Source organism: Lagopus muta, chromosome 19 (assembly GCF_023343835.1).
Source record: "Lagopus muta isolate bLagMut1 chromosome 19, bLagMut1 primary, whole genome shotgun sequence".
Taxonomy (NCBI): Eukaryota; Metazoa; Chordata; class Aves; order Galliformes; family Phasianidae; genus Lagopus; species Lagopus muta.
Window position 1 is genome coordinate 658048 of NC_064451.1, and position 27394 is coordinate 685441.

Below are 27394 nucleotides of genomic sequence, written 5' to 3' on the forward strand. Positions count from 1 at the left end.
GGCTCAGCTCCAAACTGCTGGGAGCACTGGCACAAAGTGATCAGAGAACACCTAGAAAATGAAGAAATAAGCAGTGCTTCATCTCAGTTTGTCAAGAAACCATGTGAACATAAGCTGGCATCTTTTCTTATGGGTGACAGTCCCTTTAGAGATAAGAGAGTCCTGCAGCCTCATTTTTGTTGGATTTTGCAACTGCATTTTGTATCAGAGAAGTGGTCCCAAGGAGCCTGTGCGATGGTCTTCAGTAGTTTGTGTGAGAATAAGCTTGGCTGCCAGGAGTTGGAGCACACAGCCTTACAGCAGTACTTACAGGCACCTCCCAGAGCACAGGGGCTTCCTGATCTCCTGCAGCCTCCAGCCTTGCAGAGGGAAACCTCCACCACGTCACTGTTCCACCTTCTATCTCTTCCCTATGGCCCTGCTGATTGCACAGAGCAGCTCTGCAAGGAGATCTCGATGTTAGGATGCTCTTGTTCGGCTTTGGCTAATTCAGGGCTTGGGTTGTGGAAAAAGTAGTGGCCAGTGGGAGGGAAGCCCAGAGAACAGGACTTTGGTTGTGAGCCGGTCTGTGGGCTATGCGTGGGGCTGTGCAGTCAGAGCCATCAGGGCATGTGTGGAAAGAGCACAGGGAGGAAAGGTCTGACATGCTATTTACCCTCCAAGAACTGTAGGAGTATGGGGGCGCACATCCCTTGGGCAGCTCTGAATGTCTCCAGCTCCAGCAGTCCTGCTGGAATAAGGGCACCAGGCACTGGCACTGCCTGCACACACGTAGCAGCTGTGGGCAGGTGCTGGGCTGCACAGAGCCTCCTGCTGATCCGTGACTTCCTTCTGGGTCTCAGAGTCACGTGAAGGCGTGGGGACAAAGACATGGCCCTCAAGAGCAGATCAAATAGGTGTGTGCATGTACTCTGGCCGTGCCTCCTGCTAAAAGCAGATTTGTCAGTGTACAGTTGGAAGAATGGGGCTGTTGGGTCACTTTTGAAGTTATGAGCAAACACCACTTTCCGCTCCATCACAGCACATCCCTGACAGCAAACAGGGCCGGGGCTCACCAGAACCAGGACTCAGCACCCACGGCTAAGTGTGCAGCCCCTGCCCATGCTTTTATAGACCACTCCCTCAAGTGGCATCACTCTCTGGCATGGAGTCAGGGCTGTTATCACCTCCCAGAGCCCAGCTGGGACAGTGACACCCATAAGAAAGTGCACATGGGCAGATGTTGGGGGAAGCAGCCTTGTGCCTCCTGAGAAGAGATGGGGCTGGTGCTCAACCTAGAGGTAATGATCTGATTTGATTATCCAGGGTGGAAGCAAGCCTACTAAGAAAGGAGGCACTAAGAAAGGAAGCAAAGCTGCATGCTAAGGACATGATGCAGGTTTGGGAAGGGATCTACTGCACGTGGCCTCCAGTTCACCCCCGCACCCCACTCTCTCCTGTTCCAGATGTATCTGCGAGGAGAGTTGTGTCAACAAGATCACTAAGCCCTTCCCTGTGACTTGCCTCAAGATTTTCTAACTGAGCTGTTTAAAGACAGCGTTTCCACTCCCAGCAAAGCCTCTGCCCTGCCCTGCACCTGCCCAGAGACGTGTGCCCACTGCAGCCCTGCCCCAGCCCTGCCAGCCCCCGGCACCAGGCAGGCTGTTTGCTCAGGGACAGTGCAGGGGAACTGGTTCTCCTGCCTTCACTCCTCCACAGTTCCTCGCAAGACTCATCCATATTTCCTCCTAGGGGAAAGGTGGATGTGTGAGGGATCTCGGCTGGTCAGTGCCCCCGATCCTGCCTGGAGATGGGGCCCCGCTTCTCAGAAAGCCCCGTCCTGGCTGCTGCACAGACAGCAGGAAATCTTCAGACCCAGGGAGGGAGAGGACACTCATCCATTCTCATCCAGTGGAGCAACCAACTTGGGTCCGAAGGTTGTGTGATGGGTGGAGATGGGAGTGGAGTGGTGCCACAGTCTGGGCTCCAGGTGTCCCTCAGCAGGTGGCAATGTGAGGGACACCATGGTGACAGGCTGGGCAGTCTGTGCTGCAGACAGAGAGTTCAGGGGTGGCTGAGCCCCTGATTTCACAGGGGGTTAAGCTGGAGCACACAGCCATAGGGCAGAGTGCTCCAGGAAGGTCAGACAGTGCAACAAGAGCTCCTCCCTGCCAGCACCTCTGTGTTTGACTCAGCTGAGATAAGGCAGCCAGAAAGTACATCTTTCCACCGCAACCAGCCCCGTGACAGCTGGGTCATACACAGGGAATGGCTGGCTGCCCCAGCTGGGCCATGCTGATGTCCTACCCTGCACCCCCCAGCAAAGATCAGGGAACAATGCTGAGACCCCCATCAGGACCACCCTCCTGTTCCATCACAGTAAAACCTCCGGTCGAGTTGCCTTCGCTCTGTGTGTGATCCAGGGCAGACTGGAAACATCTCTCTCACCTCTTAGCCCTGCTGAAGCTCAAAATGGAAGTGTTAGGACTGGTGAGAGGGAAGAGAGAACAGAAGTGTGTGCATGAGAGGAGAGCGGAGGAGTAAGAGTTAACCATGATCAAAGCCAAGGTGTGACCCAGCTGCTGCAGGACTCTCATGCATGATTCCATTCAAATGAGGAGGAGGAACCTACTGGGCAAGGGTAAGGTGTCAGAAAAATGCAGGAGCCGAGTCATAAATACACGTTAATCAATCAAGAGTTTTCTCTAACTTTCTGATGAAGTTTGAGGTAAAATAATGGGGAGACGACCTTCAGGCAGTGTCCACTTCCAAAGGACATAAACAGAGCCCCAGCTGGGCAGCGGAGGAGCCCTGAGCCGTGGTGAGGACACACAGCAGCTCCGGAGCCACAGGTGAGCTGAACACACAGATTGTGCAATGGCATCACTGCCCCTTTCTGCAATACCTCTCAGTGAGTTTTGTTGTGATTTCCCATGTCCCCCTCTGTTTGGCACAGTGTTTTTGTGCTTCTGCCAGACCTGATCCCTTCCCATAGCCATGAGCTGAGCAGGAGGGGCTGTGGGGAATAGAGGACCACTTGTCCCTACCACGGTTGTGCCAGGCTGCTGGGGACCTGTCCCTCTATCCACAGCCCCACACTTTTATCCTGATGCTGCTGCTCTCAGGAAAAATTATATTATCCACTGAGGACCTTTGTGCCTGTGATAGCATCAGTCTGGGGAGAGCTTTTGAGGATGCTCTCTTTGCAGCTCCTGCTGACCAGCACTTCTCCCAGCCAGCCGTGCCCACCCACCCCCCTTGTACCTCTGTTTGGGTTTGCAGGTGCCTTCCTGTGATGTTCATTAACAAGAAGCTCTTCACCACTGCCCTCCTCGGGCTGCTGGTCACACTGTCCATCATCGCCCTCGTCCTCAGCCTGGTGAGGGTTGAAGATGTCACTCTGCCACCCACAGTCCAGGTGAGCCAAAAAAGGGTCCCAGAGCAGCACTGGGCAGGTGAGAACCAATGGCTTGTCTTTGGGGTTGGGGCTGACAGAGTTGCTGGGACCTGCCGTGTTGCAGGTGGGTGTTTCACTTCCATTCCTGGTTAATACAGCCTGAGCAGCAGAGAAAAGCCTTCTCTGAAACCCACTGCACACTCACACGTAGGCAGGGCAGAGTTCTGCCCGCTCCCTCTGCGCTGCAGCACGACGCACCTCCACGTGGCCTTTGTCCCTGCAGCTCCCCGGGCTCCATCCCGGCTGCTCTCACAGCAGCACCACACTGCAGCTCCTCCTGTGCAGCCTGGCACCCCACCTGGTTGCCAGGTGCAGCGGGGGCTGAGTTCCCATATTGAGTGGAGGTGGGGGGTTTTAGGGGGCTGGTGGTGCAGCTGGCTGCTCACGGGCTGCGTGGGGCTCTGCCAGGCTGGGGAGCAGGGAGTGCTGAGATGGGGAGCTGCTGGCCCAGGGGTGGGGCTGGAGCAGACACGAGAGGTATTCAACCAATAAAGAAAATAAGAAAGCATGAGGAAACCACCAAGCAAATGCTTGAGTGAGCTGGCATTATTGAACGGCCCTGAGCAGAAGGAGCTAAAAGTCTCTCAGCTGCTGTGATAAGTGCCTGTGCTGAGGCTGTGTGTGGATGGGATGTGTCCTATTACCGCTGCGCTCTGCCCGGTGCACACAGCCCTACCTCACAGAGCTGCTTTTGAGGCACGCCCTGGGCTGATGAACCTGGCAAGGCCGTGGCCAGGCTGCTCCTCCCGCCAGCGTGATGTCTTGGTTGTTCCTTCCAGTACGGGATGGTGTTTGATGCAGGCTCATCCCACACCTCTCTGTTTGTCTACGAGTGGGACTCGGACAAGCAGAACAACACCGGTGTGGTCAGCCAGACCTTTTCCTGTGACGTCCAGGGTAAGTATTCCCTGGGCAAGGGCTTGCGTGGTGGGTGGGTTGACCTGGCCTCCCTCTCCTTGGCCTGCCCATGCTGCACAAGACCAAACATTTGGTGGGACTGAAGTGTCTTGGCCTTCCTCTGAATTTCATCCTCCACTTTGTACTGCACAAGTTGTCCTGAGGGGGAAGGTCTCATCCTGAAACAGTGCATCTAGGGGGTTGTGGTGGGGACCCTCAGATAGCTCTTGCCCTTTCTGGCTGATGCTTTGGTTCACTCAGTGTTTGGAGGTGGCAGGTCCCACTGCTTCTGCTTTCAACTTCTTGGGCTCTGCTTTGCCTCTGTGCTCTCTGTGCTCCTGTTCTGGCATCTAAAGAGGATGCAAGCATGGGCAAAGCCTCACCATCATGGTATGGCACTGACACTGCACAAGGGACTTCTTAATGGGGAGGAAAGGGACTAGGAAGAATAGCCTGCCTCTTGATGGGTGGGTGCAGAGAGCCCAAATCTGTTTAATCGCAGTGATGAAACGTGGACGAGTGTTACACACCTGCACAGGGCTCAGCTAGGACTGTAGGTACAGTGGACCAGCCTGCAGAGGGGGAGATCTGTGAGCCAGGTCCTGCAGGACGGGGGGACCCTGATAAAGAGCCCATTCTTGCTAAGAGGTGACAGATCTCACTGCCCTGTGTCTTCCCATCCTTTGTCTGTTCCTCATTAGCCTGTCCCAGCCTGATTCTCTTCCAGGGCCAGGCATAGCAAACTATGCCAATGATCCCCCGAAAGCTGGTGATTCCTTAAGAGAGTGCCTAGAAGAAGCCCTGAAAGTTGTTCCTGCTGCAAAGCAGAGGGATGTCTCAGTTTACTTTGGAGCAACAGCAGGCATGAGACTACTGAGGTACTGCTGTGGGGTGTGGGGCTGGCGGGGCGCTGCATCCTGTATGGGGCTGGGCTGCCAAGTGCTCTCAGCTCTCCTGCTGCCCTGAGCCAACCCTAGGCAGGAGACAAAGCTGGCCTCCGGCTGGCTGAGCTGCTCTGGGGTCAGGGAGGCTGCCTGGGACCCTACAGCCCAGAAGGGTCCTGTGTCTGCCAAGATGTGATGGTGGGAGGGCAGGGCAGAGGCAGGAGGCAAAGGGGTGCTGTGGGACCTGGCCTTTCTCCCATTAATTCTCTTCAAATGTCAGCTTTCATTTCATGGCTCTTGGTTTTATGGTTACACATTTCTAACATTATTTCAGTGCCTTGTTAATGTGATCCCTTCTCTGTGGAGGAGCTGGGTCATACCCTGAGGGTTACTTGCTTCAGAGACTGAGCACAGCCCACAGACCCACACACTCTGCCCCACTCAGAGGTCTGAAGCCATTCTGGCCCTGTCCTGGCAGAACCTCCCGAGCTCAGCAGCCAGTCATATGTGAGTGGTCACCTGTGACCCTCAGCACATTTGAGGGTGACACCAAGCTGAGCGGTGCAGTCACATTCTGGAGGGAAGGGCTGCCACCGAGAGGAAGCTGGTCAGGATGCAGAAAAGATGGCGAGGGACTCTGTCATAAAGTGTAGTGATGGCTTTAAATAGGTCGGTTTAAGTTAGATATAAGGCACAAATTCTTCAGTATGAGGGCTGTGAGGCACTGGAGGATGCCCAGAGAAACTGTGATGTCTCATCCTGGGTCCCATCCTTTGAATCCTTAGGGAACAGAACAGCTCAGCTGCAGACCAAGTCCTGGCCGAAGTTGCTAAAACCATACAAGAGTATCCTGTGGCTTTCTGTGGGGCTCAGATCATTACAGGAGAAGAGGAGGGAGCTTATGGTTGGATCACCATCAACTACCTGCTGGAGTCCTTCACCAAGGTGGGAGGGGAGAAGCACTTGTTTCTTTGCCAGCACAGAAGGAAGGGTCACTAGCAGTGATCTGAGGGAAGCAGCCAGTGTTCCTCTGACTTGTTTACAGTGAAAGACGGGAAAAATCAGGAATGGGGGTGTTCCTGCAGAAAAATGGGGGCACATCTTTGCACCACGTGGACATGGGAGTCCTTTAGGAACCATGCAGCCCAATGAGGACAGTCTGTTTGCTCCTGCTGGCTTTGCCTCACTGCCTAGGGAAAGTCCACGTCCACGTCCACGTGGTGCTGGGAGGCCTCAGTTTGGGTTCCATTTGTCACACTGAAGGAAGCTGGAGCCAAACACCCTGTTCCCTTGCTCCCAGAGCGACAACGGGACCTCATGTACATGAAGAGCCAGCCTAAGATCCTTAATCCACCTAATTTAATAACAACCCTCCATTGACTTACATGGGGTGAAATTTTGCTGAGGGCAATTCCAGTAGTCCCATACTCCTCTTCCTCTCCTGCTTTGTCTTGACAGTACTCCCCAAAAGCACACATGTGGGTCCATCCAGAGGCAGACGACAGTTTTGGGGCGCTGGATCTTGGAGGAGCATCAACTCAGATCAGCTTTGTCCCCAAAGGTTCATTTATAAACGGGAACGAAACCTCCAGGTTCACGCTGTATGGTTACAACTACAACATCTACACTCACAGCTACACCTGCTATGGGCAGAACGAGATGTGGAAGCGCCTGGCAAAAGAGTTAATTGTGGTGAGAGGAGAACTGGGGTGGGTGGGGGAGAATTAGATTCTATTCTTGTGATAACCACGCACCCTCTTGTTAATATAGTAAAAATATGAACAGATAATGCTCATTCAGAGAGGCATCAGGAGAGACTGAGAACTGGCAAAGGCTCCCTGGGTTTGGGTAGGCAGGTGTGGGGAAGAGCATGGCATCAGAAGGGAAGACTTGGGAGGGTTTGTCTGGATTTGTGCATCTGTCTCACAGAAGGGTGCAGAAATGTCAGGATCGGACTCTTCTTGGAGAAGCAAAGTGACATTTCCACAAGCAGGAGCATGGGACCAGGTGCAGGGAAAACTTCCTTCCCAATAAAGGTGGACAAATATTGGATTAGGCCCAGAAATGCTATGTAGTCTCCATCCTAAACTTGATGGGACAAGGCTCTGAGCAACCCAACCTTGTCAGTGATGCTTTAAGGAGGGGATTGGTACGGTCTCTGATAGCTGCTCCCCAATTGCTTTATGTCTGTATGAACATGAGGAAAGAGAACAGATACATTTCTCAGGGCATTTCTGGAAGGTCAGAGGGAAAGAAGGTCTTCATGGAGGAGCAGCCTGAGAGCAGAAGCATTTGCTCTTGCTGCACATCCAGGAAGGTCTCCTGGTGTCCCTGGCTGGGGCTGGAACTGGAGACAGGTAAGAGCTGGGATGGAAAGGGTTCTGTACGTCCCAGAAGACCCTGCTGGGGCTGCAGCATTTGACTGCTTCAGTGGAAAGGAGTAGCACTTGGGACTGGACAAGATGTGGGGAGAACCAGAGCTAAGCTCTGGGTGGAACTGTGGACAGACAAGGTCAGAATTGAAGTGTGAAGGTCATTCCCTGCTGAAGAGGTGGGAGATGCCTGCACACCTATGTCCTGGGAGGAAGCCACCCAGCATACCCAGCAAGAGGTCTGGAGGAAGCTGCAGCCTGCAAATGATTGGATTTTGCTGTTCTCAGGAGTCGCCCTCCAGCACGCTAGTTGAACACCCTTGCTACCCCAAAGACTACGAGGAAACCATCTCGCTGTCTTCCTTCCGCACCAGCCCCTGCACCAACCAGAGTGACCCACACCTGCCTCTTGATGACAGAAACGTGACCCTGGAAGGCAGGAGCAATGCCAGCGGGTGTTTGGCTGCTGTCAAGAAGCTCTTCAACTTCTCGGCATGTGGGCAGAGCCAGGACTGCTCTTTCGATGGCATCTACCAGCCCCCTGTCAGCGGGCAGTTCATTGTAAGGCAAACCCCGTCCTCCTCCCCCCAGCTGTGTGTCCCCCCAGTGCTGCAGTGTCCCACTGAGCCCCGTGCCAATGTCACCTCCCCGCAACAGAGCGGGGCAAGCAGCACCCACACTGCCAGTGCCCCACGGCGCACCAGGGGTTCCAGGCAGCTCTCAAAATGGGACCCTTCCAATAAAACAGATGCTTAGTGAGACCCCCAGCCACCATCTCTTCTGGGACAGGGATACTGATGCTTGGGGTTGGGCAAGGCTGGGACAGTCCCAGTGAAAGCCATTTATGCAAGCAGGCTCTGTTGCTTGGAGGGAGAACAGTATCCCTCGTTGTAACTCACTGGTATTTCTACCTCTTGCTTTTCAGGCCTTTTCTGCTTTTTACTACAACTTCAAGTTTCTCAACCTGACTGAGGGACAGTCACTGGCCACCGTCAGGGAGACCATTGAGCATTTCTGTGCAAGAACCTGGGAGGACGTATGTTTCTTGTTATGGGAAGCTATGGGGAAGTTTCAAAAGCAAATGGGTGGGGGAAGAGGAGCAGTGACTCTGCCAGGTTGCTAAGCTGTGTCCTACGTAGCCATCCCAGAGCTCAAGGAAGGAGCCAGGACAATCCTGCAGCCACCCTCAGGGGCTCATTCAACATGGGGAAAGGGGTTGGTCAAATCATCACAGGAGCTGCGACGGAGCTGAGGATGGAGCCCTGGGAGAGGGTTGTGGCTGACACCGCTTTGAGGAAGAGTCCAAAGGGGCAAATAAGGCCAAGAGATGTGGTAGCACCACCGTGGGACAGAGAGCAGGAGCCCCTTGCACAATAAGGCTGAGATAGGAGAATGTGGAGTGAGAGGACCTCCATCCAATGTCTATTTCATGTGGGAATTAGATTTTCCTGAGAGGAGGTGTCCTATGTGGACTGGTCCAAAACACCACAATTTATAGAAACTAGAGCTGGACAAGACCTGCAGGGATCACCGAGCCCAACCCGGACCCACAAAGCACCACTCACACCCCAACCCTACCGCTGAGAGCAGTGTCCCAGTGCCCCCTGAGTGCCTAGGGCCGTGTCTGCTGCCCTGGGAGCTGTGCCATGCCCTGCATCCAGGTCATTAATCATAACATTAAAGACAACTGGTCCTAAAATGGAGCCCTGTGGACCCCTACTAGTGTCTGCTTACCAACCTGGAAATTGCCTACAAATAACTTCGTTTCTTCCTCTAACATGCTCCTCCCAGCTGTCTTCTAATTACCCTGAAGAGAATCCTGAGCGACTGCCTAAATACTGCGCCAACGCCAATTACATCCTCACACTCCTCCTTGATGCCTACAAGTTCGACGAGGTCAGCTGGAACAACATCTTCTTCCAGATAAAGGTCAGCAGGGAACTTGGCCAGCAGGTGGGAACGTGCAGCACTGGGCTAACTCAGCATCTCTTCTCCTCGGGCAGGTGGGAAGCACCAGCGTGGGCTGGACACTGGGCTACATGCTGAACCTCACCAACATGATCCCTGCAGAGGCTCCAGTGTGGGTGAAGGGGCACACACCCTCCTTGTGGGCTGCAGCTGTCGCCTTCATCACCCTCGCCTTGGCCGTGGGGCTCGTTGCGCTGCTTGTGCTTTTGTGGACGTAGGAATGGTAACCTCCACCACACTGAAGAACCAAGGGTTGGCTCATAGAACTGTCCCCAGACATGCAGACAGGCATCACAGGAGGATTCCTGAGGATCCCCTCGAGGGATCAGCCTACACACCACAGCCAGGCCAATCCACCTCCTCACACCATTAATCCTGTAAGAGATTTGTCCTCCACCCCACTGGCTGGAGCTTGGAGAGCCCACCTGGCTGTGCAGGGCCTGAGTGGCAGACCATCATGGGTGCTGGCAGATGGGTGCGAGGTGCTTCCCCCAGTGCTGGGTCTGACCACGGTCAGCAAGGAAGTTTCCTGCCAGCTGTGCCAGTCTGAGTGCACAGATGGTTCTGTGATGCCCCAGCTGGCTTTCCTTATGAACCTACTGCCTGGGCTCAGCTGTTGGCCTAGGAGTTGAAATGCAAATTGAATATCCACAGCCAGAAAGGTAGTCCATGTCCCTGCAGAGCATATCTCATCATCTCATCCCATCTCAACATCTCTTTTCTTACAGGATAGAGGGATCATTATTCCGCAGTGCCTTCCTGGACACCAGACTGTGTACTGTGGATGCCAGGCTGCAAATGCAGATCTTGCCCTGACCTGTGCATAGTGCTGAGCTGGATCTTCTCCATGGCTGTGCCCTTACCTTTGCCTTTGGTTCTGCTCACTCCTTATTTGCCCCACGCATGATTCACTTTGTCATTTGCTGGGAGCAAGTCTGCCTCCCAGCAGCATAGAACTGACCTTTGCAGTTGTTGCAGAAAGGCAGGCACCCAGCCACTCTTGTTATCCAGAAGTAAACACTGGAAAAGGCAGTGAAGATGGAAATGCTTGTTATTTTGCTCCTGAGCCGATAAGATTTTATTGCTTCCGCCTCAGAGGTAAGGGCTGGTAATGGCAATGGGGACACAGGAGAAAGGGGACAGGACTTCTGCCTCAGCCGCTGGAAGCAATACGAGGCTCCTCCTCAGCACTGTTCAGTGCTGGAGATCACAGCACCCACCAAACTTTGGTGGGGAATGAGGACAAGGCCCTTTGCTTCCAAGAGGGGTCTGCCAAACTCCTGTGTGCTGAAAGGAATGGTGAGATGTGTGCCTGGCACAGACATGGGGCACAGCCAACAGGAGATTGACCTTGTGCAGGAAAGCAGGGGGGCTGCTGACATCTATTTTCTACCCTGACTTCAGTGGGGCCTCGACACCATCCTCTAGAATATCCTCATAGAGGAGCTGCTGACATAAGGGCTGGATGGGCAGTGAAATGGATTGATGGGCCAAACCCAGAAACAGTGGCAGTGGCACTAAAGCTGATTGGAACCAGACATCTATCCCAGGGGTCAGCACCCAGCCCAGTTCTTTTTAACATCTCCATTAATGATCTGAATGATGGGGAAGAGTGTTCTCTCAGCAAATTTGCAGAGGATACAAAACTGTGTAGCGTGGCTGATGCACCGGAGGGTCATGCAGCCTTCCAGAGGGACTGTGACAGGTGGGAGCAACCCCAAGGATGACAGCAGCCTCATGGAGCTCAACATGGAGCAGAACCAAGTCCTGTCCCTGGGGAGGAACAGCCCCAGCATCAGGACATGCTGGGATCACGCAGCAGAAAGCAGCCCAGCTACTGTCCCTCTGCCCAGCACCGGCAGTGGGCTGTGTGGGCCCCTGCCCTGCAGTGAGGCAGGGTTATCAGGGTTATCTCTGCCCCATGTGGTTATCTCCCATAGGCAGTAACCAGCCCTGCAATGATACAGTTGCTGCCAAACACATCTTCTCTCTTTCCTGCCCTTTGGGCCCCCCATCTCTAGCTGCCCCATGTCACTGGTGTCCCCATGTCACCAGTGCCAAGCCCTGCCCCACACAGCCATGCCCCCTCTCCAACCAGCAGTGAGGGCAAAAGAAAACCACACAGCACCCAGTTACAGGGAGGTTTTTACAAAACTTGTGCTGCTCCTAGCTCACCAGGCCAGGTTCCCAACATTACAAGTCTGCAGCTCCAGGACACGGCGTTGATTCCCCCAGCGGCAGCTCCTCACAATTAGTTTTGCACCAGCAGCACCAGGAGGCTGCAGCAGGCTCTGAAGCCAGCACTGCTAGAGGCTCTCGTAGCCAGAGGAGTCCTTCCAGCAGCATACGGCCGCCATCAGGCAGAAGATGAGAACGAATAGGACGGCCAGTATGACTGTGGCTGCTGTCCATTTGCTTTTTGGGAGCCACGCAACTCTCTGGGGCATCTCCGAGGGAATCATGTTGGTGAGATTGAGCATATAGCCCAGAGTCCAGCCAACGTCCACATTTGAGACCTGTGCAGACAGAGAAGGAAGAGAGATGTAAAGGGCTGCAAAGTACCAGGCAATCCCAGACATGGGTGGTGGACTGTACCAACCCATCGTCCTGCACCCGAGGCACAGGGGCAGGGCAGGCACAAGTGTGCAAGCTTTGTGAAGCAGCTGTGAAGCTAAGGGGGCCTTCTCACCTGCTTTCGGAAGTGGATGTTGAGCCAGGTCTTGTTGTTGAATTTGTAGCCTTGCACCAGGAGGGTGAGGACGTAGGAGCTGGCTGCACAGGAGTCACGGAGGTGGATCCTGCTCCTGGTGGGAAAGTCCTTCTGCAACTGTAGATGAGGAAGAGCAAGGTGGGGATGCATGTACAGAGCAATGCTCGGTGCACCCAGACTGTAGGGAAAGTGCGGTCAGGAGCAAAGACCTGGGGAGCAAGGAGCACATGGGAGGATGCTGGCTGCTCTCCCACCCAGCCCAGAGACCTTTGTGTTCCCTCCAGCTCCCCCAGTGGCCCTTTCACATAGCAGAGGACAGGCTGTGGACCCCAAGCCAGGCGGTGCCCAGACTGAGCAAGATAATGGCAGGGATCAGAAGCTCCTGGGCAGGATCTCACCGTCATCCAATTTCTGGAGCAGAATTTCCATAGAGTGTCATTGACGGAACTCAGGGACTGGTCTTCAGTCAGGTTCAGGAAGTGAAGGTTGTAATAAAATGCTGAAAAAGCCTGTGGGTATTTATGACCAAAGGCAGAGGTTAGTGATGCACCCAAGCTCCTGGCAGCCTTCTGCCCCTCACTTGGGGTGCTCTGCAGGGATCCCCAGGGCAGGCCACATAGGGTGCTGCCTGCTGACCAGCTTCAGGAGAGCACTGGGGACTGCACCCTGTGCTGAAATACAGAACATGGCAGTTGGAGTCTGGCACACAGCTGAGCACCCTGCATGTCTCCATGCATCAGGTGCATCCCAGCTTTCAAGGCATCCATTGTCACTCTTTCCTACAGCAGGTTTTCTGGAGCATTGACCAAACTGGTGTCCCACAGCCCCACACCCACACCAGCACCAACAGCCGAGGCTCCTTACAAAGAACTGTCCCCTCACAGGTGGCTGATAGACCCCGTCGAACCCACACGTCCTGTTGGCCCCACAGGTGAAGTTGAAGAGCTTCAGGATGGCGGTGCGGCACGCCGCCGGGTTCCCCGTCCCTGTTACTGTGAGGATCTGTGCAGGGCTGAGCGTGCTTGGAATGGGGACGCAGGGACTGTCGTAGAGCTCTGCTACAGTGACGTTCTCCTGGTATCCCTTGGGGTAGCAGGGGTGTGATATCTGCTGGGCGTACCGGCTGTCCTGTTGAGAGAGAGGGAGCTGTTGGCATCACACTGGCATTGGGGCTGAGGATGGAAAGGTGAGAAGCAGCCCACAGACACTGCCTGTTCAAACAACCAGGCACAGGATGCAGACACCCTGCCATCACCCTGGCTCCTCTGCTCATGGGGTGACATCTGCACCAGCACAACACCACACTATGGGGTGCAGGCACAGCGCTGTAGGGACAGCCAGGCCGTGCCATGCTGCAGTAAGCAATCAGCTACAGCAATAGCTGTGTGCCCAGGGCACTGGGCGTTAGTCCTCTGTGGTGGGCATGCATACATTTTGTCCCCACTCTTTCATCATAGTGTCATCAGAGCCAGGGGCGCAGCCAAAACTGAGAAACCACTTTATCAAAAATGAAGTGGAGGCTGATTTCTTTCTGCTAACATGGAATGGACATCACCTTTTGCCTGTTCTTGCTCCAACCACCACGAGGCACTGAGCCCTCAACCCACAGCCGTGTTACAGATATTAAGGCTCCCCCAAGCAGCAATGAACCTTCCTCCACTCCCCAGCACCTGTCTCTGAAGACCAGCCTATTCAGATTCCTCCCCTTAAACCTACATTATTCCCAGCTTCCCGGCACCCAGGATGTTCTCTCCTCCAGGAAACTCAGGTCCTTCCAGCCTCTGTGAGTGAGTCTGTGCTGACACAGACCCTCTACTGGGACAGGGATGTCTCTGCCCTAGTATTGGGACATGCCTGTGTGGGTCCCTGTTGAGGTATCCACCCTCAGTGGTGCTTGCATAACAGCACCAAGCCCCATGGTTGTGATACCCAGTGTGTGTTGCCTGCCCAGCTCAGTGAGAATACGGCTTTGGCTGCAGCAGAGGAGCACAAGGCTGGAGGCAATTACCTGGTGTAAAGATGCCAAGAGCCTCTTCAGGACTTCCTTTTGTCCGTAGCAGAGGTAGCTGTGGGTGTAAACTGAATAGTTGGTCCCATACAGTCTGAGGAGGGCACTTGTGTTCTTGTCATCTGTTGTGGTCCCAGGGAGAAACGTGATCTGGGTTGAAGCCCCACCAAGGTCCAGAGCTCCGACAACATTCTCCACTGGTGGGTGGGTCCATTTGCCTGTGAAGGAGTACTGCCCCACACAGAGAATTACTCACAGGGTGCATGGACCTGATTCAGAGTGAGCACAGGGATACTGGCTTCCCTGACTGAACTGTGGTGCAGCAGGGAGGAGGGACCCACAATCCACAGCCTCTGGAACTCCTCCAGACACTGTAGGGGCTGATAGGCCTCCAGGTTTCCCTGTTTCACCATGAAGCAGTGACTGACTCCCAAGGGGTCCCAGCCTCAATGCCCAGTAGCCTGCAGAGGCTCTAATGCAGCAAGATCTCCCAGTGCAGCGAGATCCTCCTGCTCGTCTGCCCTCTCACCACCCCGCACCTTGATGAGTGTCTCCAGCAGGTAGTTGACGGTGATCCAGCCAAAGGCACCCTCCTCATTCCCAGAGAGGATCTGAGCTCCACGGAAGTCCACAGGATACTCACAAATGGCCTTGGCGACCTCCTCAAAGACCTGCTTAGCTTTTGTGATGTTCTGCTCCCTGCCAAGAGAAGGAGGGAGATGCTGGTGGAGGGAGCACAGTGCTGGCAGCAGATGTGATATGGAACCACAAAGTCAGTGGTTCCCCATCCCAGAAGGCTCGACATCAGGCATCAGAGACACCAGCCAGGATGGCAAAGTGCCACTTCACCTCACAATGTAATCTCACCAGCATCCCAGACCCACTGCAGCTGTGATTGGAGAGCAGTCTCTGAGGGCTCAGGGCAGGGCCGTGGGGGTGCAGGGATGCAGGCAGTGCCCGTACCTCAGCAGCCGCATCCCCGCTGTGGCTCCAAGGTAGGTGGGTGTCTCCTGCTGCTGCTCTGCAGGGATGATCGTCATGGCCTTGTCCAGGCAGGGCTTCAGGCTGGCTCCAGCCTCAGCGGGGTTATCTGCATAGCTGGAAATGCCAGATCCTGCAACAGAGCACCTTGTGATGGAGCCAGCCCAGGAGGAACAGAAGAATGGGGACATCTCCTCCCACTCTCACGTCAAGGGTTGTTTCTCATCCTCTTAAGCAATATCCAGAAGCCACAATCACAGCTCAAAACGCTGTGCTTGGGGCTATGCAAATATATGGAAAAAGATAATTGTTAACTCAAAGTGGAGATAGGAACTGAAAGCAAAAATAGCCAGCAGAGACACATTTAGATCTAGTGAGTTCTGCAAAGCTTCTAGCAGGCCCTGTGGGAAGAAGTGTAAAGAGATGTTCCAGGAAGCGGCTGCAGAGGAGAGGTTACAAGCCTTGCACATCTAACAGCCAAGGTGCAAGGCGATGCACAGCAGTGGGCTGCACAACAGGGCTGGGTCCATGAGCCGTGATGCTAACTGTGGGCTGAGCTTCTGACCGACCTCTGGGCAGCACAGCCCCCACCATTACAGGGAACTTTAAACCGCAGCCGCTCCTCTGCACCAGCTCCATCGGGCTCTTCCGGGCCGCCTCCGTTTGGCCCAGCCCAGGCTGAGGGGCTCAGATCCCCCACTGCGCTGCAGGAGCCGGGGGCAGCGACGTGGGGAGGAGGGACGCTTCCCAGCGCTCCGCTCTCACCATTCACAATGCAGGACTCCACCTGGGAGACGATGCCCGTGCCGTTCTCCTTGTCTGCGGGCCACTGGTAGATGTAGAGAGCCGTGTGCGTGGAGCCGGCGTCGAACACCAGGCCGTACTGCAGAGAGAGGCCGAAGGTTGCGGGGCGCGGAGCCCGGCCGTCCCGCAGCGCCTTCCGAGCCCGAGCGGGTCTGCCCAGCACCGGGACCGCGGGCTGCGGGCTGCCCGGCCGCGCACCGGGAAGGGCGGGCGGTCTTCCCGGCCCCGGACACCTACTTTTTTCCCGTCTACGGGACGGTCCCGGGACGCGCTCAGCAATAAGAGGAGGGCGGCGGCCGCCAGCATGGACAGCCCGGCCAACACCGGCAGCGCGAGCACCGGGCGCTCGGGCCGCATGTCGGAGCTCCGCACGGCCGGCACGGCGCGGCGCCTCGGGCGGAACCCGCGGGGCAAAGCGAAAAAGAAAGCCGGCCCGGCTACCACGTCCGGGTACCGCCCAGCCCGGCCCGGGGCGGGCGCTCAGCGCGGCCCTGAGAGGGGACGGACATGCGGGACGGAGCGGCGCTGCGAGCCGCGGATCGGCAGTGGGGATAGCGGGACCGGGCGGGGGGGTGCAGAGCCCCCGTCGTGGGATAGAGGGACCCTCCAGTCCGGGAACGGAACTGTGGCTGTGGGGACGGACGGGGACCTCACCGAGAGGAGAGAGGGACGCTGGCTGTGGGAGCCAGCCCAAATCTGTGGGGACAGCCGTGTGGCTGGGAGGGACCCCAACCGTGGGATGGAGCCCCCTGGGGACAGATGGGGTCCTGGCTGTGGTGGCAGCTCCCTGGCACTGGGGATGTGTTTCCGTGAGGACGGGTCCCCACCTGCCAGGTCTCTCCTATTCCTGCCCTGGGCAGCTCTGCCAGCCTGGCCCTGCTTACAGCAGCAGAATAGCAGAGCAGAGGGTGGCAGCTGGGGTGCAGGTGACAGGCTCCGCCATGCCTTGCCCTGCAGCAGCTGTGGGACTGGGAGATCTGTGGACTACAGCTCCTCTCCCAGATCTCAGGCTTTGTCCCGATGCCAACGCACTCACCAGCTCCCTCGAGGCGTGGATACCGTCAGCATCAAGGAGAGTGCTGCCAGGCACCTCCAAACAGCCCCCAAGGGTGAGGATCCCAGGGCACAGCCTGTCCACCAGCACCGAGGTGGTTAAACGGGCTCTATTCCAGCCCCGGCCCTGCTGCTTGCAGGGGAGGTTGCTGGTTTGAGGCCAAGGGGAGGGCCGTGCAGGGGACTCCTGGGCAGCCTTTGTCCCAGGCTCAGCGCCCGCACTCCAGGTACGCGCTGACACCGAGGTGAGCAGCAGCTGGCCCCACTGGCAGCAGCACAGGTGAGCATGGGCAGGGGATGGCAATGGGCGACCTCGGCGAGGCTTGGCAGTGGGGAGATTGATGCAGGGGTGAGGTGGGAGGCAGGTGAGAGGGTGCTGTGGTTCGTGGCTCAGGTGCCTTCAGTGCATGCAGGGGATGTGGAGGGCACTGCTGGACCTCGTGTTGGTGGCAGGGTGGGAGGTTGGGCGCTGCTCTGCCTGGCAAGGGGACTCCTAGCTTGCATATCCCCCCTTCCTTGTAACATTAAGAGCCCTTTTGACCCCAAATCCCACATGTGCACAGCAACACATCTTCCCAAGCAGCACACAGTTTATGGCCAGCAGTGCCCATGAGTCTGAACTTTGAGGCTCCCCTCCTTCCTCTCAAGAGACTCTGCAAGGGGCTGTCAGCAGCTGTCAGCACTTTGCTGTGTCTGGTCACATACCAACCCGTGCAGGAGCAGCTCAAGCAGCATGCACAGCTGCAAGCTTTCTGCACACTGAAACATCTGGGCATTGCTCCTTGTGGAGCCATACAGCAGCATGGCTTGACTGCAGCTCTGAAGGCATCACCACCCTTCTATCCCTTCCGCTTGTGCCCCAAACCTGCTGTACAAGGGCGCTGTGCCAGACACAGTAGCACAAAACAGCCTGAAGTGCCACAGAAATTCTGGGCAGATCCATCGGCTTCTCACACCCCTCCCTCTTTGTTTTCTGCTTGCTTGCTCCTTCCCCATGCTCCACTCTCCTCCCCTGTCCCTGCAGACTCAGTGCTGCCTGCAGTTGTTGCCTGCTGCTGAGATAAGATAGAAATTTGGCCTTACCGAGGGCAGGTGAAGGTGGTTTGACATGGTGCAATTTATCACCGTCGCACACTGCCTGGGGCAGAATTTTCCAAGATGTGTGCTGCTATTGGGACCTTTTCCTTTGCTGTTAAACCAGGAGCAAGGGAAGCACTTCTCAGCTGCATGGTTACATCTGTGCAAACCAGCAGGGCTAATAGGTCTGGAGATGGCACAATAGAGTTCATCACCTTGCATATGATATCTTCTGCCCTTCATTACTGTACGGGGCAGGGCTCTTGGCCATAGGATAAGGTCTGATAAAGGTTTCCTGTCCCACGTCCCTTGTCCCATGACGTGGAACAGAAAAGAACGTTATCCATTATACATAGCATGTCCTATAGGGCACTGGTCACCCTCATTTATCACTGGAGATATCGACTGAAACAGGAATCGCCGTCTTTTGTGACTTTGCCAAAGGTCTTCCTTTCCTATTAAATTGCTGACCTGGACTGGCTACAAGGTAAGGGTATTTTCTATGCATTCTTGGGAGAACTGTGCAGCCCAGTGAGCTCCCCAGGGTGCACCCCATGGCAGTGGCTGGGTTAGAATCATTTCTTTAGGCTGTTTCCAGGGCTTTCAGGGCATCTGCTGCTCAGCTGCAGCCCAGTGCTGTGCAGGCTGGGCTGTACGAGGTCAGGCTTACTGCCTGCAGTCACACAATGGTAGTACAGAGCAGGGTGATGCAGGAACAGAAGGGAGAACTTTGTGTAGAAAAGCACATCTGGAGCAGACATGGGGTGCTGAGCACGAGGACGTGTCAGCTGCTCTGTGCTGTGGGGCTGTAGAGAACCAGGCCTTGGGTTTCACTTCTCCATTGCAATTTATTGCTGATGCCTCAGGAATGATGATGCTGGGAGCTGAGCTCTGACCAGGTGAGCAGAGCTGGACCAGGCAGGAGACACATGGATGGAGATGCTGTTCCCCTGCCTGGAGAAAGACCAAGGATAGTCTGATACTGTTGGGCAACAGATGTTTTAATTCCCCATTACTGGAGGTTTTCAAGATGGGATTGGTTAGATAGTCTCATTTAGGCTTGCCATGAGAAGCTGGACTTGATTGTCTCTTGAGGTCCTTTCAACCTGTACTGTCCCATGATTCTGTGATTCTATATGACCTGCTGGTCACAAGTGTGTGGGATGGATTGTGTGAGGTAGTGCAGGGTATAATGGCAGAATGTGGGTGCCAGGGGGATGCAGCTCTGCACTCCAAAGATATCAACCCAGTGGGAACCTGCCAGGACATGGCCCTGCTCTGGGTGTCTCTGCTTTAGCAGGAGTTGGACCAGGTGGACCCAACGGTCTCTTCCAACCTCAGCCATACTGGAATTCTGTGACTGTGATTCCAAGAATGGTTTAAAGCCCTTTTTTCAGACATGGGAGAAGGTCCATCTTGACAGGTCCCACCCCATCCATGAGATTTGCATTTCAAATCTGGCCTTGCAAATACAGGAGCGCTAAGCTGGACTTGGGGTGTTTTTGCAGGTTAGAAGAGGAATGGAGTACAAAGCCAAGGTCGTTGCAGGTCTCCTGGCAGCCACCTGTGTCTTCAGTATCGTTGCCCTCATACTGAGTGCTGTAAATGTGAAGGATGTGTTGCTGCCTCCTGGCACTAAGGTAAAGCCTTTGGCAGAAGCCCATCTACCTTCTCTCACTTGGGTGTTGTCTAACCTCTATTCTGAGATTTTCTCCAGCTTTAGGCAGGCTGTGCTGTTATTCACCAAGATGGGGACAAACTGCCGTGCAGGGTGGCACGTCAAATGGGTTTGTCACAGTTTTCTTGCTTACGGCACATACAGCCTTTTCACTGCAGAGAACCAAGGGAACTTCCCCACTAGCTCACAAAGAGCCTTGGCCTCAGTACAGCTGGCGACTGCGATGTCACGCTTTCCCTGCTCCGGTGACACTCTTGGCTTGGTCACGGGGGCCACTCCCTGCCCACTGGCAGCTCTGCCTGCTCACCTGGAGCTCTGCAGCCAGCTAAATCTGCTTTGCACCTCCGAAACCCTGCATCCCGTCGGCCTCTCTCTGCAGTACGGCCTGGTGTTCGACGCCGGCTCCACGCACACGGCTCTCTACATCTACCAGTGGCCTGCAGACAAGGAGAACGGCACGGGCATCGTCTCCCAGGTGGAGTCCTGCACTGTGAATGGTGAGAGTGCTGGGACGTGTCTGTCCCTCTCCCCGCCCTCTGCTCAGCCTAGGGACACCAGGCTGGAGGCTGTTCTGGGCAGTCGGTTAAAAGGGACTGACAAAGGCCACTGACCTAGGGCAGAGTGCCTGGGCAAGGGGTGGGAGATTGTAGAGCCTGCCCTGATGGCAAATCAAGGCTCTGCAGCCACAGTGTGTCAGTTACTGGTTAACTGTGCTCCAAAGCAAAGGTCTGGTGAAGGGCGAAGGGTAAATGAAAGGGCACTGGGGCTGGTGGAGGACCTGGAGTGCAGAGCTTGGAGGAAAGGTAAATAGTGATATTGGCTGCCTCCACCCAGTGCAGGACCACGCTGGGAGCTCAGGTCTAGCACCAGCCTATAAAAATAAGAGCGTGTTTGTGCCGAGCTGCATGGAGAGCACCTCTGTGCATGTATCAGCTCCACACATCCTCTCCAAAGGACAAATGAGAGAATCCCCCTTTGCCAGGGAAGTAAGGAACCGTGCTAACCATGCTATTTGTCAACTGACTGCTGGGAAACTGGGATTAACCACACACTCAGCATCACAGCAGCTCCCCCCTCCTTGGAGAGCAGGAGTCTCTGTCTGCTCCTGCAGCATGCATGTGCCACCTCCAGGCAAGCCAGCTCTGAGCAATGCCCTTCTGGGGATGCCCTTGGAAGGGCATGATTGGTCTTGGTACATGGGGAAAACCTGTGGGGTCTTCCTGGCTTTCAGGGTGGATGTGTCTCCTGTTATCCTGTTCTCCTCCTGGGCATCACAAGGTGCTCTGTTACAGGATCTGGCATCTCCAGCTATGCAGATGATCCCACTGGAGCTGGTGCCAGTCTGAAGCCCTGCCTGGACAAGGCCATGGCAGTCATCCCTGCAGAGCAGCAGTGGCAGACACCCACCTACCTGGGGGCCACAGCGGGGATGAGGCTGCTGAGGTACGGGCACTGCTGCCCCCCCACATTTCAGCATCTTAGAAGGGGTGTGGGGCTGGGACTGGGGGCAGATCATCAGATCATCATCAGATGGCTGAGCATCCATTTCTGCAGCCCGCTGGGGGTTGGCCAACATAGCCAGCTCACTGCTCCATGGGGAAACCCCACGGCCTACACTGGTGCCTGCCTGGCAGTACCCTGGAGGAGGAACAACCTCCTTCGCTAGACTTGAATTCATAGAATGTCTTGGGTTGGAAGGAACCTTAAAGCCTATCCATTTCCAACCCCCTGCCATAGGCAGAGATACCTCTCACTGGATCAGGCTGCCCAGGGACTCATCCAGCCTGATCATGAACACTTCCAGGGATGGGGCATCCACAGTTCTGGGCATCCTGACAGTGCCTCCCCACCCTAATTGTGAAAAATTTCCTTTTATCCAATCTAAATCTCTCCTCTTTCAGTTTAAAACCATTGTCCCTTATCCTGTCATTACAGGTTCTAATAAAACATCTTTTTTTATAATCTGTTTATATGATTAAAAGCAATGGATGGATGGGGTATATGCTGTCACTGTGTAGTCCCACTCCTTTGCAGGTCACAGCCTTTTACTGTTAGCCTGCTCTGAAAGCTCCCCTGCAATTGCATCTTCCACCACATGGGATTTGTCTGCTTCTGCAGGGAGCAGAACAGCACAAAGGCTGAGCAGGTCTTCGCTGAGGTCACCAAGGCCATTCGTGAGTACCCTGTGGACTTCCGTGGAGCTCAGATCCTCACCGGGAACGAGGAGGGCTCCTTTGGCTGGATCACTGTCAACTACCTGCTGGACACACTTATCAAGGTCCGGGCCAGAGGAGGGGGCACGGGGGGGTGGGGGGGATGCATCGTGTGTGTGTCTTCCTGTCTGCGTAAAGACCAGATTTCTTTATTCCCACAGGGGAGTGAAATGTCTTTTTAGAGTGATGGTCATCCAAACAAATGTAGCATGTTGTTGTGAACTGCACCTTTTACTCTACAGGTGTGATTAGGAGAGTCGAGAGCAGGAGGATCTTTGTGTCCAGCTCATCCTGGTCCTGTGCTTTCCATTGATATATGGGTTGATTTTGGTGTCACAGCAGTATCAGAGTCCAGAACATTACACTTTTCCTCCTCAAATTCCCTGGATCCAAGCTGATGTGCAGCAGCCAAGGGCTCAAACCTTAGCATTATACAGAGATCTATGTGGGTTGAGGAGGATGTGGGCAGCAAGGGGTTAAACAGGGACATAGGATGTGGAAGGTCTCCCAGAGGCTTTTGAGATCACAGAACCTTTAGGGAAGGGACAGACTAACACTGACTGCCTTATGGGGCCAGTTTTCCTTCGCAGGAAAATGGGAACATCCACAAAACGCTGAGGTCCTGGGAGCTCTGGATCTTGGAGGAGCCTCAACACAAATAACCTTCCAGCCTGGAGTCACCGTTGAAGACAAAAACACGTCTGTCCTCTTCAGGCTGTACGGCACCAACTACTCACTCTACACCCACAGCTACCTGTGCTATGGGCAGATGCAGGCCTTGAAGAGGCTGATGGCAGCTCTCCATCAGGTATCGCAGCCACGGGGCAGTAGAAGCTGCTCAACCGTTTCCCATCGCCATGAAAAATGTCTTCCAGAAAATTTGTACACATATGTAGAAAAAGTGGTAGGGAACTGGGAAGTTTCACAGATTCAAGAACCTGAGAAAGGCTTTTATTTTATGTACTAGACTAAAAAATTTTATCATTTGAGTGGAAGTAGTGGTGGTGCTGTGCAGGGCTCTCACCTCCCCAGATTTTGTCATATAACAGCATTTTCCATCATTTCCCAAGTCCAGACGTAGCTTTATATTCTTCCCTGTTCTCACAGATACCCACATAAAGTGTTTCCTTGCCTGGATGGTTTCCAGGGATCAGCTTCATTGTATGTGAAGTGATTTAAAAGCCAACCAGGTCCTTCCTTGGACAGCAGGTGCAGCATTCAGTTAGAAGACACGAAGTGCAGTCAGCCAAAGACATGGTCTGGCACCTCCTGGCCAGGATGATCAAATGTCCAAACTGTGAGCCCCTCCATAAGAGAGCAGATTGGGAGGGGAGCTGAGACTGCACACAGCTCAGTGCAGAGATTATAGCTGTTAATGGGAGTTACATTCACCTGCCCCTTTGACTTTTTCTCAAAGTGAGGATTCCAGACACCCTCTCCTGCACACTGCTCCACCAACAGCCAGAAATTTTCCCATCTCAGCTCAGATGGGGAGGTGAGATGTCCAATGCCATGGGAGATGGAGATAGTTGGGGAGCGTGCAGATGGAACGCACCTTCAGTCCTTTCTGGGTTAGAACCTGCAAGATGTGGTGGGGACAAACCAGGTACCAAAAACGACAACTTCTCCACACAGCAGAGAGGCAGTGGCCATGGGAGCGAGATTCCAGCCTTACAGGCACCTTACAGGCTTCACAGTGGTACCACCACCGCAGTCCTGCTCAGCAGCAGTGGCAGGACTAACAAAATGCATCGGCATGTTAAAGGCATCCAAAGATTGGATTCTGCTTCTGCTCAAGTCCTCCTGGGATCTAGATCCTGCTTTCAGGGAGGGTGTAAGCACAGACTGAGCTGTGGGGTAAGTTATCACTGGCATCACACATCAAGCACAAAAGGTAATGGCTGCTTCTCTCTCAACAGGACAGCCGGTACGCCCAGCAGATATCACACCCCTGCTACCCCAAGGGATACCAGGAGAACGTCACTGTAGCAGAGCTCTACGACAGTCCCTGCGTCCCCATTCCAAGCACGCTCAGCCCTGCACAGATCCTCACAGTAACAGGGACGGGGAACCCGGCGGCGTGCCGCACCGCCATCCTGAAGCTCTTCAACTTCACCTGTGGGGCCAACAGGACGTGTGGGTTCGACGGGGTCTATCAGCCACCTGTGAGGGGACAGTTCTTTGTAAGGAGCCTCGGCTGTTGGTGCTGGTGTGGGTGCGGGGATGGAGGGTGGAAGTCTTCCCTCTGTTGGTTGTGAGAAGGGGAAGCAAAAGAGGGGAATTCAAAGCTGGCCCCATCTGCAAACCTCTGCCCCTAAGCTGGAAGGTGGATTCTGCCTTCAGCAATGTCCCAGCTCCCCCTGAGGGAAATGGGAAGATTTTGTCCATGAGGAACAAGCCTGAGCTGGCCAGGCTCCTGAGTGCAAACAGAAACCAAAGGCTTGTCCATGGCCTCCAAGTGTTGTAGACTGTCAGATGGATGCAGAACCACAGAGATCACATGGAAATCTGCCCCCTGGCAGAGGGTCTGTTGGGTCAGGCTTTACTCTAAGATCTGATCCAAGTGGTTGCAGTGAGATGCTCTGCCACAGGCTCAGCCAGCCCTCTTAATCTGATACCCCACTTGTCTGAGGCAGGGATGGCAGTGCTGACCCCAAGCCCAGAGGTGCTGTGAGAAGAGGCCTTCCTTTGGGTGAGGAGGGAGATGCAGTTTTTACCATCCCCCCTTCTTCTCCAGGCCTTTGCGGGGTTCTACTACACCTTCTCCTTCCTGAACCTGACCAGCCAGCAGTCTCTAAGCCATGTCAATGCCACAGTCTGGGACTTCTGCAACAAGAACTGGTCCAAGGTGAGAGCCTTGTAAAGGGCACCAAGGAGTCCTCTGCCTGTCCTCTCCCAAATCCCTGCCCAGAAAGCACGTGCTCTGCTGTTCTCTGGGCCAGGGAAGGTTTCATTCCTCATTATATTGTGTCCCTCGATGACTCTGAAGCTGGTGGAGACCTTCCCAGACAATAAGGAGCACCTACACACGTACTGCATGGTGGGACTTTACATCTTGACACTGCTGGTCGATGGCTATAAGTTTGATGAGCGCACGTGGAGCAACATCCACTTCAGCCAGAAGGTAAAAAAAAGCCTCGTGGGGCAGAGGGAACAGGCAGACAGCTGTGGCCACGTCCTTGCCCTGGCCCAGGGACACAGTGCTTTGCAGGGGGGCTGGACTCGATGATCTCTACAATCCCTACAATTCTGTGATTCAGGAGCACCATCCCTGGAATCTCCTGCACCAGAAATGTGTCCTTGCCTCGTGTCTGGGGATCCCAGCACAGCTTCAGTCCTGCCTGCCCTCAAACCACTGACCCCAGCTCTTATGTACTCTGATGGAAACATAAGCTAATTTTAAGGGGGTGAGAGAAGTGCAGAGTAAGATTCAGCCACTTTGATCACTAATGCTGTGCAGAATTCACATAAACAGCAGGGAAGCGATTGTGGCCCCATGAGCCACGTGAACCAGAATGACATCAAATTTGAAGGATTTTAAGGGGAGGAAAACACAGGTCACAGAGGCACATCTGCACAACAGCAGCTGCCCTTTAAGCCCTTGGGAAAGGGGAGAGCAAAGCTGCTGTGTAACTGGCACTGGTGGGCCCAGGTCTGCCACCGTCCCTCACACTAAAGCCACCACTCCCCCAGGGAGGCACTTTCTGATGATCTCCTGTGTTCTGTCACCTCAGGCAGAAAACACAGATATTGGCTGGACGCTGGGCTTCATGCTGAACCTCACCAACATGATCCCCACGGAGGCTCTGGAACACATCAAGGGGCAGCAGCCCAGTCTGTGGGCAGGAGCCATCTCCTTCATTGTGCTGGCTATAGTTACAGGCCTGGTGGCAATTCTCCTCCAGTGTTTCTGGAAATCCAAGTAGCTCCAAGTAGCTCCAAGAAGCCTACGGGCACCCTGCCTTCTAAACCAGGCAGGGAGGGTGGTGCAAGAAAAGGTGGAAGCAAGAGAGGGAAGAAGGCATTAAGCCCCACCTCCACTGCTCATGAAGTCTTCTTGAACCACATCTGTAAAGACATCAAAGGCATCTTGAGCTCCCTACAAACCTCAACGAGGAAATGATGCCAGAAACCTCCTCAATCTGGCTGACAAAGGCCAAACTGAGATGTGGCAGCCATAAGAATTCAAGCTAGAAATAAAGCCCTTTTTGTTTTTCAAATACAAAGGTCGCTAACAAGTCTAGCAGAGCTTCCATCCCTCGGCACTTCCACACCTGCTGGGTTGGCTCTCCCAGCTGCAGCTGTGGAAGGCAATGGGTGCTGGAGAGCAGTGGTGGCCACCTAGGCTCTGGGGAGAGGACTGGCATTTTCTGTATCCTGTCTTGTATAAGATGTGCAAGATTTCTGTAGTATGTGGTAGAATGTCTTTCCAAGGACAGACTGTCAGCTGTCTGTAAGTTATTTACAATCATATCTCAGCAAAAAAAAATACAATTGGAACTTAAGAGCTGCCAACTCTGCTCAGTGTTTATTTCACGTTCAAGTTATATACTCCAGCTTTGTCAGACACTAAATCCATAGCAGGCTCCAGCTCCAGGCACTTGAGTGTTTTATCTACATCAGCAGAGCCCAGCACAGCTCAGCTGCAAGAATCAGTCCTCTCAGTCCTTCCAGCTCCAGCCACCAGGTCAGCACTGCAGTGCCCAGCCTGCCTTCTGCACAGACCCTCCAAGCCTCTGCCACAGCCCCAGGCTGGTGTGTGCAGGGGTGTCTTCACAGCTGCCTCTCTTTGCTGCAGGACCCCTGTCCACACAGCAAGAAGCAGGAAAATCCAGGCAGGACTGCTTAGGGGCTTGAGAAAACAACCAAAGGCATCTGGGCTGAGAAAGAATCAGAGCTCTTTGGCTCTTTCAGATCCACAGAGTATTCACTGTGTGAAGATGATATATAATGGTCCTAACCATCATGGAGAGGGAGTAAACTCCCCTGCCTGAAAGGAACCTTTTCCCACCCTGCAATGTGACACATGGCACGTGGACATTTCCTGTAGCCAAACACAGTCCCCTCCTTTCTCTCTGCCCTATACAGGAACATCTTTGGCAGCGGAACCACAGAGGTAAAAATGTCAGGTCTGGGAACAGGCTGCAGGAAATGCTGCCAAGTGAGTGCTGGAACAGACCTCACAGGATCTGTCAGTGCAGGACATCTGTTCAGGTTGAGCAGAGCTCCTGTCTGGGCCAGCTGTGTCCAGATGAGCTGGTTCTGGTGTCTCCTACCCCTGGCAGATGGGACCGATGGCAGTGGGCTCCTCAT

The 27394-nt window shown here is 54.5% G+C and overlaps 3 protein-coding genes across 9 annotated transcripts; 2 read left to right on the forward strand and 1 right to left on the reverse strand.

Annotated features, from left to right (window-relative positions):
* Positions 1 to 2637: 2637 nt before the first annotated feature.
* On the forward strand, positions 2638 to 11561 carry LOC125702610 (ectonucleoside triphosphate diphosphohydrolase 8-like). The gene is made up of 11 exons (XM_048966142.1): positions 2638 to 2831; positions 3262 to 3397; positions 4216 to 4333; positions 5061 to 5211; positions 6003 to 6162; positions 6676 to 6909; positions 7878 to 8150; positions 8515 to 8625; positions 9381 to 9518; positions 9593 to 9780; positions 10286 to 11561. Exons 2-10 carry the CDS (start codon positions 3275 to 3277, stop codon positions 9773 to 9775), a joined length of 1491 nt encoding a protein of 496 aa, XP_048822099.1. The 5' UTR covers positions 2638 to 2831; positions 3262 to 3274; the 3' UTR covers positions 9776 to 9780; positions 10286 to 11561.
* Positions 11562 to 11685: 124 nt separating this feature from the next.
* On the reverse strand, positions 11686 to 16514 carry LOC125702609 (ectonucleoside triphosphate diphosphohydrolase 8-like). The gene is made up of 9 exons (XM_048966141.1): positions 16298 to 16514; positions 16022 to 16139; positions 15239 to 15389; positions 14815 to 14974; positions 14276 to 14506; positions 13132 to 13395; positions 12666 to 12776; positions 12247 to 12384; positions 11686 to 12073 (listed from the first exon to the last, which is right to left on the reverse strand). Exons 1-9 carry the CDS (start codon positions 16415 to 16417, stop codon positions 11864 to 11866), a joined length of 1503 nt encoding a protein of 500 aa, XP_048822098.1. The 5' UTR covers positions 16418 to 16514; the 3' UTR covers positions 11686 to 11863.
* Positions 16515 to 16558: 44 nt separating this feature from the next.
* LOC125702606 (ectonucleoside triphosphate diphosphohydrolase 8) lies at positions 16559 to 27376 on the forward strand. 7 transcript variants are annotated; one of them, XM_048966130.1, is made up of 10 exons: positions 16559 to 17393; positions 18559 to 19613; positions 19699 to 20365; positions 21161 to 21311; positions 21987 to 22146; positions 22659 to 22889; positions 24001 to 24264; positions 24819 to 24929; positions 25071 to 25205; positions 25816 to 27376. In XM_048966130.1, the coding sequence occupies exons 3-10, from the start codon at positions 19711 to 19713 to the stop codon at positions 26005 to 26007; spliced, it is 1899 nt and encodes a 632-aa protein (XP_048822087.1). In that variant the 5' UTR covers positions 16559 to 17393; positions 18559 to 19613; positions 19699 to 19710; the 3' UTR covers positions 26008 to 27376. The 7 variants fall into 7 exon arrangements, with proteins under 7 accessions (XP_048822087.1, XP_048822089.1, XP_048822086.1 ...); XM_048966132.1 differs by having other exon boundaries at positions 18559 to 18677; positions 19491 to 20365; XM_048966129.1 differs by having other exon boundaries at positions 18559 to 18677.
* The last annotated feature ends 18 nt before the right edge of the window (positions 27377 to 27394 follow it).

Excerpts from the sequence above, each read along its gene's own strand:
- LOC125702609 (XM_048966141.1), bottom strand. The coding sequence starts at position 16,417 with ATGCGGCCCGAGCGCCCGGTGCTCGCGCTGCCGGTGTTGGCCGGGCTG. Across the intron at positions 16,140-16,297 it reads GTCCCGTAGACGGGAAAAAA|TACGGCCTGGTGTTCGACGC; the intron begins GTAGGTGTCCGG and ends CTCTCTCTGCAG. Across the intron at positions 14,975-15,238 it reads GCGGGGATGCGGCTGCTGAG|GGAGCAGAACATCACAAAAG; the intron begins GTACGGGCACTG and ends TTCTCTTGGCAG.
- LOC125702610 (XM_048966142.1), top strand. The coding sequence starts at position 3,275 with ATGTTCATTAACAAGAAGCTCTTCACCACTGCCCTCCTCGGGCTGCTG. Across the intron at positions 6,163-6,675 it reads TGCTGGAGTCCTTCACCAAG|TACTCCCCAAAAGCACACAT; the intron begins GTGGGAGGGGAG and ends TTGTCTTGACAG. Across the intron at positions 8,626-9,380 it reads GTGCAAGAACCTGGGAGGAC|CTGTCTTCTAATTACCCTGA; the intron begins GTATGTTTCTTG and ends TGCTCCTCCCAG.
- LOC125702606 (XM_048966133.1), top strand. The coding sequence starts at position 19,711 with ATGGAGTACAAAGCCAAGGTCGTTGCAGGTCTCCTGGCAGCCACCTGT. Across the intron at positions 24,265-24,818 it reads CTGTGAGGGGACAGTTCTTT|GCCTTTGCGGGGTTCTACTA; the intron begins GTAAGGAGCCTC and ends CTTCTTCTCCAG. Across the intron at positions 25,206-25,815 it reads ACATCCACTTCAGCCAGAAG|GCAGAAAACACAGATATTGG; the intron begins GTAAAAAAAAGC and ends CTGTCACCTCAG.